The sequence below is a fragment of the Myotis davidii genome, unplaced genomic scaffold (assembly GCF_000327345.1).
Source record: "Myotis davidii unplaced genomic scaffold, ASM32734v1 scaffold535, whole genome shotgun sequence".
Classification (NCBI taxonomy): Eukaryota; Metazoa; Chordata; class Mammalia; order Chiroptera; family Vespertilionidae; genus Myotis; species Myotis davidii.
In genome coordinates, this window is record NW_006286980.1 from 1,442,282 (window position 1) to 1,454,770 (window position 12,489).

The 12,489-nt window shown below is 40.9% G+C and overlaps 1 protein-coding gene across 2 annotated transcripts in view; it reads right to left on the reverse strand.

Annotated features, from left to right (window-relative positions):
- Window positions 1-12,489, reverse strand: part of ARNTL2 (aryl hydrocarbon receptor nuclear translocator like 2) — a 40,490-nt gene that overhangs the window by 11,629 nt on the left and 16,372 nt on the right. For both annotated transcript variants that reach the window (XM_015560775.1, XM_015560774.1), the window contains exons 6-9: window positions 11,824-11,967; window positions 1,131-1,368; window positions 602-708; window positions 296-446 (exon numbers count right to left, since the gene is read on the reverse strand). In XM_015560775.1, the coding sequence (XP_015416261.1) occupies window positions 296-446; window positions 602-708; window positions 1,131-1,368; window positions 11,824-11,967 (640 nt within the window). The remainder of the gene's footprint in view (window positions 1-295; window positions 447-601; window positions 709-1,130; window positions 1,369-11,823; window positions 11,968-12,489) is intronic.

The window sequence follows — 12,489 nt, forward strand, 5'->3', positions numbered from 1 at the left end:
TGTCCAATCCTTGAGTTCCTGTGCGATTGGAGATGTTTTATCTTGGTAACTGCAGACAGCAAAGGTGTTCAAACAGGCCTTCGGCTTCCATATCCCATACGATGCAGTGTACCGGCTAATTTGCCTACAAATGTCAGGTGGTCATAATGATCTGGCCACTCAGTGTATATCTCAGTTGTAATATAAAGTCAGAAGGTAAGACAGTTTTAATGAGTTAGCAAGATGAGAAGAAGGAAGCAAAGATATTCATTTGAAATTAATAAAAGGTCTTACCAACATAAAAAAAATTACTTACAAAACTAAAGTGTTGACAGACACAATATATTCCAGTTCTTTGGTCCAAGGATTTGTGAAACTAAACCATTGGCTTTTTAAAGTTACAAAAGAGCCATCTTTTGCTCTGAATTTGTATGAATCTGTAAATATTTTCTCTTTACTCTGTAGAACTTAACAAGAAAAGATCATAATTAGTATACGGTCTACCACTATATAAATCAAACTTTTGAGGACTAATTCAAGTTTTGGATTTCACAGGAACGAGAAATTAAGAGTTGAAGCTGCAATTAAAAAGTACCCAAACCTTACCCCACTCAATGCATACCTGCTTTGTGCTTGTTAGTCAATTTATTATGGTCATCTTGATGAAAATATTCATAACAAGAAGTTCCCAAAAGTTCCTGAGGCAGATATCCTAAAATTGTTGTTGCCCTGGTTTTAAAATTAAAAAGAAACTTAGAATTGGTGAACAAATTCCTTCCAGAATCCTGAAGGTCCATACATGGTCAGGACAGTAGGGAAGTGGACTTGGGGATGAGTAAATCAGGGGCATCACTAACCCAGACCAGAGCTGCAAAACAGAATGGACACCCAGGCACGAGGCTACTCCAGAGGACACCCACCCAATCCACTGCCAGTGAAATTGTGGCCAGAGACCCATGCCCAGTTTCTGCGCCACTGGCTAAGAAATATTCCAAGTTTACATTTTGGCTTGAACAAATTTACTGATAATATCCATATTGTTATTTCATTTAAACTTTATTTCCTGTTTTGAAGTCCAACAGTCCTAAGCCACATTTTAATAGCCTTAAATATCCCATTGAACTCTAGTCATTAAGGCATATAAATGTTACCTTTGGTCCACATAGACAAATTTTCCATTCATTGCAAAACGGGTTATAAATTCAGTTGGTTTCACTTTAACCTCTCCACTGTTCCGTGGGACAGTATTTGGATATAATCTCCCAATGGCAACAAGGCAGGTGAAATTGCTGTCTTCCTTACTGTTCCTTTCTTCTTCCATTCCAATAGTATTTGTAGGCCAGCTCCTCAAGTAACCAGTGCAGTGGACAGTGCAGAATTTCCTATGATCTAATTCAAAAGTTTTTTAAAAGAGCATTTGTCAATTATATCTCAATAAAACTGTGTGTGGGGGGGAGATAAAATAGCATTTGAATCATTATGAATTCTTATATTTCTTACATTGACATGAGTTATAATGTGCTTTGAAATATTCAAATAATGTATTTCATTGAAATCGATTGTGTTTAACCACTTTATTCTTAATGGGTTATTTTCCCTCAGGAATTAAACTATAAGTACTATATCAAAAAGTAAGAAGACTGCTTTAATTTAGGTTTAAACAGGTCTATATTTATTTATTTCTAAGTCAATTTTTAAAAATACTGTAATTTATATCTGTTAGAAAAAGTTAAATTTCATGCTTTCTTGCCCTTAGCCACAAAGATACTGTTTTCAACTTATTAAAATTTTGATATAATTTATATTCCTAAGTTCAAAGGATAATTATGTATACATTCTTAAATTTCTTATGTTAGTACTTATAATGGTTATACTAGATTATAGACAAAATTTGGAGACCACTTAGAGAAATTTATAATAAAATGTATTATAAAAATAAAATTTGACTCAAATTTCACTTTCAGAAAAAAAAAATCCCAAGCTTACCTCACAGGAAAAGGTCTAACTAGAAAAATAAAAAAACTGAAGATAATCCATATACTTAAATATCAGGAAATGCTTAAGAAAACACTGAAATGCAACACAGGCATAAAAGGCAGGCAGTCTACAGAGTATGGCAGTCCACAAAAAAAGTGACTTGAAGATTAAAAAGAAGAAAAAAGGGCTGGTAAAAATTACTTCAACTGTTTGTGATAACCTTTAGAAAAGACCAGGACGGTCACTGTTTTAAATCGGCACTATCTGATAAGACTGTTACTACAACAATTCTTTTAAAAACATGTTTTTAAATAGAAAATGATATGGGCTGTCTTATAAAATAGCAACTAATAGTAACAGCAAAGATTTATAGCACACTTGATGTGCTATGCTCTGTTTTAAGTGCTTTAAATGTATAATTCATACACTAATGTATTAACAGTCCTGTGCGGTGTTCTAATATTGTCCCCACTGTGTTAGGAAACTGAGAGTTAACACCAAGGTCACAGCAGGGAGGGTGGAGCCATGGTTTACATGCAGACAAGCTGGCTCCAGAGCTCCCTTTCTGAGCCACCGATGCCCTGCTATTTGATGACAGTGAGTGCTCTGTCACAGGGGTCCAAACAGGACTTGCCTGGATAATGGGGGAGAAGGGGGCTACAAAAAGGTATTCCAGTCAGAGGGAACAGCCACTGCAAACTGAGTCAAGAGACAGCAGTCAGATGTGGCTGAAGCATGGTCTGCGATGGGGAAATGGCGACATAGCAGGCAACAGTTTGGCTTTTGTAAGCCATGCACAGGACCTTGTGTTCAACACCTAACACACATCACCCCCTCCATGGTCCAAAGGTACCTTAAATTACAAGTCATTCTCCCTTCCAACCCTGAACCAAGTTTATCACGTATCCCTTATCCTGTTTAATGTCACCATCATCAACCCAGGGAAGCATGCTGTCTCTGAAGACCAGAGTGGACAAAGAATACATCCAAAGATCAAACAGAATCACAGGGGTGAGACACTGTAAACCAGATGGGGTGCCCTTGAAGGGGTAGGTGCTGAGAGGCTACGTCACGTGGAACTGACAGCATCTGCCACACTTGCGCAAGAAGCCAATGGATTCTGGGTGCATTACTGTATGACTGATTATCTTACCAAGATAAACTTAAGAAATACCTAAGATGTTTGGAAGTGGTCACCCATCCTTCATCAACCTTTGATTTCACAAGTTGAGATACAAGAGAAATTTTATTCTTATCTTAGAATTCTTTTCAAAGTCTAAATCTATGACATTAGAATCAGGGTAGAAATCATGTTTATAGTGTCACTCTTGCTAATTTTTTCTAAACTTTTACTATGGAAAATCTCAAACACACACAAAATCAGAGAGAATAGTACAGTTGACCCTTGAACAATGTGGTGTGTGTGTGGGTTGACTAGAAGCCTTACCAATAACAAGTCAATGAACACATTTTGCGCATTATATGTATTATATACTACACTCTTGCAATAAAGCTAAAGAAAATAAAATATTAAGAAAATCATGAGAAAATACATTTACGGTGTTTATTTAAAAAAATCTGCATGTCCACACAGTTCAAACCTATGTTGCTATGAGTGACTGGTGGCTAATTTTGGAAATAGCCATTCCATAAATCTTAAATTCAGTTTTAATTATCATTAAAAGGGCTGTTTTCTACTCTCTTTTTTAATATTTAAATGTAACTAAGACAAAACTATGGAGTCAAAAGATTAGTGTTTGCCAGAGGGGGTGGTAGTAAGAGATGAATAGGCAGAGCACAGAGAATTTTTATGAAGATAATTTGTATGATATTATAATGATGGAGATATGTCATTATATGTTTGTCTAAACCCACAAAATGTACAACAGCAAGAATGAACTCCAAGGTAAATTATGGACTTTGGGTGATGATGATGTGTCAATGTGGGTTTCATCCTTGGTGGAAAAAAAATATATACCGTTCTGGTGGAAGATGTTGATAATGGGGGAAGCTATGCATGTGTGAGGGCCAAGAATATAAAGAAAATCTCTCTACCTCTCTCAATTTTGTTGCAAATCTAAAACTGCTCTAAAAAATAGTCTTATCCTGGCTGGTGTGGTTCAGTGGTTGAGCATCGTCCAATGAACCAAGAGGTTGCTGGTTCAATTCCTGGTCAGGGCACATGCCAGGGTTGGGCTCGAAGGGGGTGTGCAGAAGGCAGTCAATCGATGTTTTTATCTCTTTATCCCTCTCCCTTCCTCTCTCTCTCTCTAAAAAAAAATCAATAAAAACGTATTTTTAAAAAATAGTCTTAAAAATAACAAAAAACCTTAATGTAATATGTCATGGTAAAAGGGAAAAAAAATACCTTTATTAACTTTCATCATTAATAGGGAGTGATCTTAAAATAGTCGATGACATTGGCTAATCATTACTGGAAAGAATGATTTAGTAGTAACTATATGCAAAATGTTTATTTCACTTGACAGACCTTCTCCTTGGTTAAGCACAATCCAAAATGATCACATGTGTGGGAAGTCATCCATGTGGCGCACCAGGGTTCCATTGTGCCGTTAACCTCATCCTGGTCCAGGCATCTGTCTGCATGTCTGTCTGTAGGCAGTTCTCAAACACCAGGCACTGTGAGGAAGGGCCTTACTGATTGTTAACACATGCCCTTACCATTCCTTAGGCCAGACTGGCCTCATGCCTTTGGCCCACAGTGCTGGAGTGTCAAGTGAATATTTGGTTCAAATGCTTGAGCAGACTAAAAAGTTCTTTGAGAAGCTATGTGACTCCCAGTGCAGGCATCTGTGTGGCCCAGCTTGATGTGGGACTGAACCTCCGTGTGTGGGCAGAAGTGCATTCCTACAAGGGAAGCCAACCCCTAGATGTGTTTCCACTGCAGAAATCGCCGAGGGTGGCTCTCTTTCATTAATAGCCTTTGGCATTTAGGCAGCTCCTCTCATAGGTGGCGCGGCAGAGTGGAAGGCATACAGATGTTAATGCTAGATTTGACTCTGCCACTTTCTCTGTGACTTTAGACAAATTGCATAACCTTTTAGGGCTTCAGTTTCCTCATCTGCAAAATGGGGGTGGTCTGCACAGTACTGTTATGCAGATTGAATTAGGTACTTAAGCAAAATGCTGGGCATATAGATTTTAAATAATTACTAATTTTCTTCTTGCCCTTTTATTTTCCTTCTTTTTTCTCTGAGTCACAAATAATGACTTTCATTTACTGAGTGCTTACCAGGAGCCAAGCACTGCACTTAGCCACATGCAATCCTAACCCTGCTCCCATGAACTATAGCAGACCTATCTTATCAGTCTGCGAGGACTGCCGTAACAAAATACCACAGAGTGGGTGACTTAACCGATAGAAATTTACTTTTCTCAGAGTTCTGGTGGCTAGAAGTTCAGGATCAAGGGGTTGGCTGTTTGGTTTCTCCTGGGGCCTCTGCTTCACTTGCAGACATGAGACGCTCATTGTGTCCTCACGTGACCTCCTCTCTGTGCGTGTGCACTCCAGGTGTCTCTCCCTCTTCTTGTGAAACACCAGTCCTACTGGATTAGGGCCACACTCTTATGGCCTCACTTACCCTTCATTCCTTCTTTAAAGGCCCTATCTCCAAGTCCCCTCACATGGGGAGCTAGGGCTTCCACTTCAACATGTGAGTTATGGGGAAACAGTGCAGCCCATCACCCCATTTTCCACAGATTGAGAGGAGCCTGCCTAAGGCGGCACAGTTGTTAAGCAGCAGACCCGATGTTAAAACCTTAATCAATTCAGAGCCCAGGCCCTTTCCACTCCATCCTAAAAGCCGGCCACCAGCATGGCTGATGTGAGGCAGAGCTTAGATGAGAACCTGGAACATTAGAGGGACTTAAAAATCTGTCAGTTCCTTCAGCTCATCACAGAATTCAACTATTAATCAGCTTTTATTGACCATTTGTGAAATATTCTTAAAATATCTGTAGTTTTTCCAGTAAGATTATCAATATTTATTTCAAAGGAAAGAATTTTTCCCTGCCTCTCCTATAAATCTCAAACTTCTAATAATAAATTAAAAAAAAATCCTTTTAGAAACCACATGGAAGAACCAAAGTTTGATTATTACATTCTTCAAGAATGATGTTAGATTTTTTTTAACCTATGACTATACACATGTGTTTTTGCTTATGATTCAATATTTACAAGACTGCCTCAAAATACTATGACAGAACCATGCAGCTGTCTAAAGGGTGTGTAACTTTCCTTTTTGTATCTTTGTAAAGGGTTAAAAGACCACACTGGAAAGTTTTATACTTCCAAGACTATCATCAGCAACTGACTTGGGCTCCCATAGCTAAGAAAAATCCACCAAGTTGTATATATTCAGTCATATGCTGTCCTAGAACTTCACACAAAAAAAGAAGTAAATAATCTAAGGTGACACAAAGAAGAAAGAGCCACGCAAGGTAGAGTCCTACCACCAATTTGTGACTTGAAGTTCCGTATTTTAAGCCAAACTGTAAAGTGCCCATTGAATAAACACATTTATTTCCCATAAGCCCCAGATTCCTTTGGCTCCCACTACAGAGCCTTTTCATTTTACTTCTGGGAGCTATGATACAGAAAATGGTCCAAGCTGTTTGCTGTCTTAGCCTCGGATCCCATGACAAATGATCACAGACTGGGTGGCTTAACCAACAGATATTTATTTCCTCACAATTGCAGAGGCTGGAATTCTGAGATCAGGATGGGTGCAGAGCTGAGTTCTGGTGAGGGTTTATAGACCGCTACCATATAGCTTTGTGCTCATAGACTGTAAACTCTCGGGTGTCCCTTCTTATAAGGGCACTAATCATATCATGAGGGCCCCACTCTCATGACTTCACCTAAACCTAATTACCTCCCAAAAGATCCCATCTCCAAATACCATCACATTGAGGGGTGAGAGGTTCAACAAATGAATTTTAGGGGACACAATTCAGTCCATAGCATTTGCTAAAAACTTCTTGGGATAAAAACTTTTAAAATATGTCCCAATTGCTTCTTGGGCAAAACAAAAACATTACAATGTAATTAATTCACTGGATTCTTAACTATTCTTTGGGCTCTGAATCAATTATGTGTCGGGGGCCAGAGGTGACCCGGAGATCAGGGGAAGGCGATGCCCCCATCACACCTCTGCTGCTGCCACTGCCGGCAGCGCAAGCCTCGGGCGGCCCTGGGCAGCTGGGCAGCCACCATCTGAGGTTTGCCTGCACCTCAGGCCAGCCCTGGGGGGCTGGAGGGTTGAGGGGACTGGGGGACTCCGGAGGCAGGTGCGCAACAGCATGAGGGTCAATTAGCATATTCCTTCTTTATTAGATAGGATTACCAAAAGTGGGTACCCAGGACTCAAGCCAATCAGGACGGGGAGGGTGTCAGGGAAGGTTTCCTGGAAAAGAGATGTTGCCTGTGTTTCATGGTCCTGACCTGCCTATAGGCTTGCATTCTCCATTCCTTCCAGCAAGATGGCCTGGGGTGGCCACTGGTATTCTGTTTTGAAGATTTGAGCCTGGTAAACTTCTGGAAGGTGCCAGAGCCATAGACTTAGCAGACTCGATCTTCTCTTCCATACTGGGCACTTCTCAACTCGGGATTCAACTTTCACTATGGTGGACAAGCATGTCACCAAGCTGTCCTCTTAAAACTTCAATGTGTCCACTGTTCATTCCTTAGGGTCTGCCTTATTGGGGAACAGATCTTTTGAAATGTATCTTGAGGTTCTCCCAGCTGGTCTACATGCCTTCACCCCCTCTAATGTTAGTATGAACTCCAAAAGGAGGCATACCTAGGGTGTGTACTTTGGTTCTTTATAATCCACTGCAGTGAGGGCAATGGTCACTCAGCTCCCACTAGACCTAATACAACACAAAGCAATCTTCCTCCCTATCAGGCTAGGGCCATGGTCGGCAAACTGCGGCTCGCGAGCCACATGCGGCTCTTTAGCCCCTTGAGTGTGGCTCTTCCTAAGCCTTAGGAGTACCCTAATTAAGTTAATAACAATGTACCTACCTATATAGTTTAAGTTTAAAAAATCTGGCTCTCAAAAGAAATTTCAATCGTTGTATTGTTGATATTTGGCTCTGTTGACTAATGAGTTTGCCGATCACTGGGCTAGGGGGTCAGCTAAAGTGCAGAGATGTTCCCAGAGAGCACTGCCGAGACTCATCTGTTATTTCTCTAATTTCTAAAGCAATGGACTTCAAATATTTCTTATTTAGCATGCTATAAAAAATGTAGGCACCCTTTACATGTATAAATGATATACACCCACTTTTGTACTAATACGTATATCCTAAAACAAAACTAAAATTAAAAATATGAGAAAAGGATAAAAAATAAGAATTTGTTTTAAGAACAAATTATATTAAAATTTGTGAAACTTTTTTCTTTAAAAATCACACATATTTAATAAATCAATGTAACTACTTATGCTTTTTAAATTTTTTGTTAAAGTATAGTTGTCATACAATATTATTAGTTTCAGGTGTGCAACATAGTGATCACCATGATAAGTCTAGTAACTGTGAGAGTATAAAGTTTTTATGGTATCATTGACTATGTTCCCTGTTCTGTACATTACACTCCCGTGGCGTATTTTATAAGTGAAAGTGTATACCTCTTACTTCCCTTCCCCACCCATCTGACAGCCATCGGTTTGTTCTCTGTATCTATGAGTCTGTTTCTGTTTTGTTTGTTCTTTTATTTTTTAGATTTCACATAAAAGTAAAATAATACGGTATTTGTCTTTGTCTGATTTATTTCACGTAGCATTAATACCCTCTAGATCCATCCATGTTGTCACAAATGGCAAGACTTCATTCTGTTTTACTGTTGAGTAATATTCCATTGTACATACATACTAGAGGCCCGGTGCATGAAAATTCATGCACTGAAGGAGGGTCCCTCAGTTCGGCCTGCCCCCTCTCACATCCAGGAGCCCTCAGGGGTGGGAGGTGACCTGACGATCAGGGGAAGGTGATGCCCCATCACACCTCTGCTGCTGCCACTGCCGGCAGTGCAAGCCTCGGGCGGCCCTGGGCGGCTGGGCAGCTGCCATTTGAGGCTTGCCTGCACCTCGCGCTTCAGCTGGGCAGCCACCATCCAAAGCTTGCCTGCGCCTTGGGCCAGCCCTGGGAGGCTGGGGGTGCTGAGGGGACTGGGGTACTCCAGAGGCCTTGCCACGCCTGCCGCCCTGGCGGAGCTGAGGGGACTGGGCACTGCCATCTTGAGGGTGTGGCAGTCAACTGGCATACTCGCTCGTTATTGGCTGTGGGTGCTGCCACCTTTGAGGGTGGGCAATTAGCATATTCCCTCCTTATTGGCTGTGGGTGCCACCATGTTTGCGATGGTGTGAGGGTCAATTAGCATATTCCCTCTTTATTAGATAGGATAACATCTCTTTTATCCAATTGTCTAGCAACAGAAATCTAGGTTGCTTCCATACCTTGGCTATTGGAAATAGGGCTGCATATATCTCTTTGATTAGTGTTTTTGTTTTCTCTGGATAAATACCCAGAAGTAGAAATGCTGGATCATATGGCAGTTCTATTTAAAGTTTTTGAGGAATCTCCATATTGTTTTTCATACTGGCTGCACCAATGAGGGTTCTCTTTTCTCCACATCCTCACCAACACTTGTTTGTTGATTTACTGATGACTAGTGGTCCGGTGCATGAAATTTGTGCATGGAGGGGGTGTCCCTCAGCCAGGCCTACACCCTCTCCAATCTTGGACCCCTTGGGGGATGTACGACTGCCATTTACCCCTCTCACAATCCAGGACTGCTGGCTCCTAACTGCTTGCCTGCCTGCCTGCCTGATTGTCCCTAATAGTTTCTGCCTGCCAGCCTGATCACCCTTTAACTGCTCCCCTGCCAGCCAGATTGCTCCCAACTGCCCTCCCCTGCCGGCCATCTTGTGGTGGCCATCTTGTGATGTTGCACAAGGACATGACACCACCTAGGCTTTTATTATATAGGATAGTTATTCTGATTGGTGTCAGATGATATCTCATTGTGGTTTTGATTTGCATTTCCCTGATGATTGTGATAATGAGCATCTTTTGTAAGTCTAGTGGACATCTGTATGTCCTCTTTGGAGAAATGTCTATCTAGGTCCTCTACCCATTGTTTAATTGATTCTTTGTGGGGGTTTTATTGGCTATTGACTTACATGAGTTCCTTGTATACTAACTTCTTATCGGCTATATATCACTTGCACATATCTTCTTCCATCAGTTGTCTCCCATTCAGGTTGTCTTCACTTTGTTGATGGTATGCTTTATTATTTTTTAAAACCATGTGATTTGAAGGTCTAGTTCTAACTGTACTTCTATTTTCTTTTTTTTCATAGTACTTATCACCATCAGCAAGGATTTTGTTTTGTTCACTGCTCTGGCCCCAGCATATAGAATAGTGTTTGGGCCATAATATGTTCTTAATAAATACAGTTTTTAAAAATTACAGTAATTCTTTTTGAACATGATATCATTCCTTCTCTACCGTGTTCAATGACTTCATATAAGTGTCTTTAAATTAGCCAACATGTGACTATTTACACCATAGAAATTGGCAAAGCTATAAATCAGGACTTGATTTGTTGTTTTTTTCCTGATTGTGGTTGGCAAACCATGGCTCACGAGCCATATGAGGATCTTTGGCCCCTTCAGTGTGGCTCTTCCACAAAATACCACGTGCGGGCACGCATGTACAGTGCAATTGAAACTTCGTGGCCCATGTGCAGAAGTCGACATTTTGTGGAAGAGCCGGTATTTTGTGGAAGAGCCACACTGAAGGGGCCAAAGAGCCGCATGTGGCTCGCGTTTGCCGAGCCGCAGTTTGCCAACCACTGGTCTAGACCTCTACAAGTGATAAAATATCAACAATGGATTAAACTTAAAAGTGTGTTGGATAACACAAAAATACTGAATAAATAATATTCCAGTATTTAAAAACATATTCATTTTTAGCAGACTCACATATCATTGAAAAATGAGTGAAATTCCAACACCGTGTCTTCATGATTTCACTTTCATCTTACTTATCACTGCATAGGAAAATATCAACCAACATTCTTATCGGAACTACACTCAGAAAGCTGGTTGTTCATCACTAACCTGCTCAGCACTGCCCCTAGCCCATGTGAGCCTTCAGATCTGGTCCCGGCTGCCTCCCTTCCGAACACTCTCTTTGGCATCTAAAGTCTAGTTACACTGATCTTGTTGAGACCCCCAAAATCTGAAGTTTTCCTACCTCAAGGTCTTTACCCTTGTCCTTTGGTCAGGAATTTCTTTCCATAAATTTGTGCATAGCTGACTCATCATAATGATCCAGGTCTCAGATCAAATGTCACGTGAGAGAGATTCTCTGAGTACTCTAAAGTACTGCTTCTTCCTAGTCCCTGTCCTCCTTATCCTATTTTATTGACGTCATTGTACTTTCTGCTACCTGAAATATTTATTAATTTACTTGTCAAATGGCTGCCTCCTGTCCCTCTGAGGTTTGCTAGAGCAATACCTTTGTCTACCTGTTTCCAGTGTAGCTTTTGCACTTGGTATGGTGCCTAAATAGAGACTAAATAATTGCTGACTGACCAATTAGAGACTACTGTGTCAGGTAACGATCTCGGGCTCCTCACTACCACTTTTCCTTAAGTACAGCCAATAGATAGGGAACTTTTTAGAAATGAGATTGCTATAGAAGCTGTGAGAAAATGCAAGTAAGGAAGAAATCTCCACCGCAGTCTTGGGCACTGCTGCCCAGAGCATCCCTTCTTGCTCTTTCTTGCCCTTTCCTTCTCCTGTGCTCCCAGAGACTCATACTGGACACGATACCTTTCTTCGTTGCATCGGGTGAGCAGTCATGCTCTTCTTTGACAGAGACTTTACAACTCTTCATCCGACAGAAAAAGGACCGTCTGGAGCCAGAGCACACTCGAGTCCTTCCGCCATGGAAATTACTGTGAACTTGCAAACCCGCTGGCACAGGAGGAGGAGGCAAGAGAATAGGTAGAAAAGAATATTTTTAAGCAATTTTGAAATTTATCTCCTAACACTTTTCTGATCACCTACTACATTTTTTTATATATAGAAAAGAGAAATACCGTATTTGCCGGCGTATAAGACGATTTTTTGGCCCTGAAAAATATGCCTCCAAGTGGGGGGTCGTCTTATACGCCAGGTACACTTCAGATAGACTGCCCATAGTGCTTGCCCCGTGCCATAGTGGCCTCCCGATGCCCGCCCACTTCATTCCACATACCGTTCAGGCATCAGCAGCGCTGCTGGGTGTATGCTCGGCTGTTATGCGATTTTGCTGTTATGCGATTTTACCACACTCGCAAAATCGCACACAGCCGACCATACACCCAGTATGATAGCGCAAAATCACGAATCGCGATACCATACTGGGTGTATGGTTGGCTGTGTGCGATTTTGCGAGTGTGGTAAATTCGGGTTACCGTATATTTCTTTACATATGCATTGAATTTTAAAGAAGGC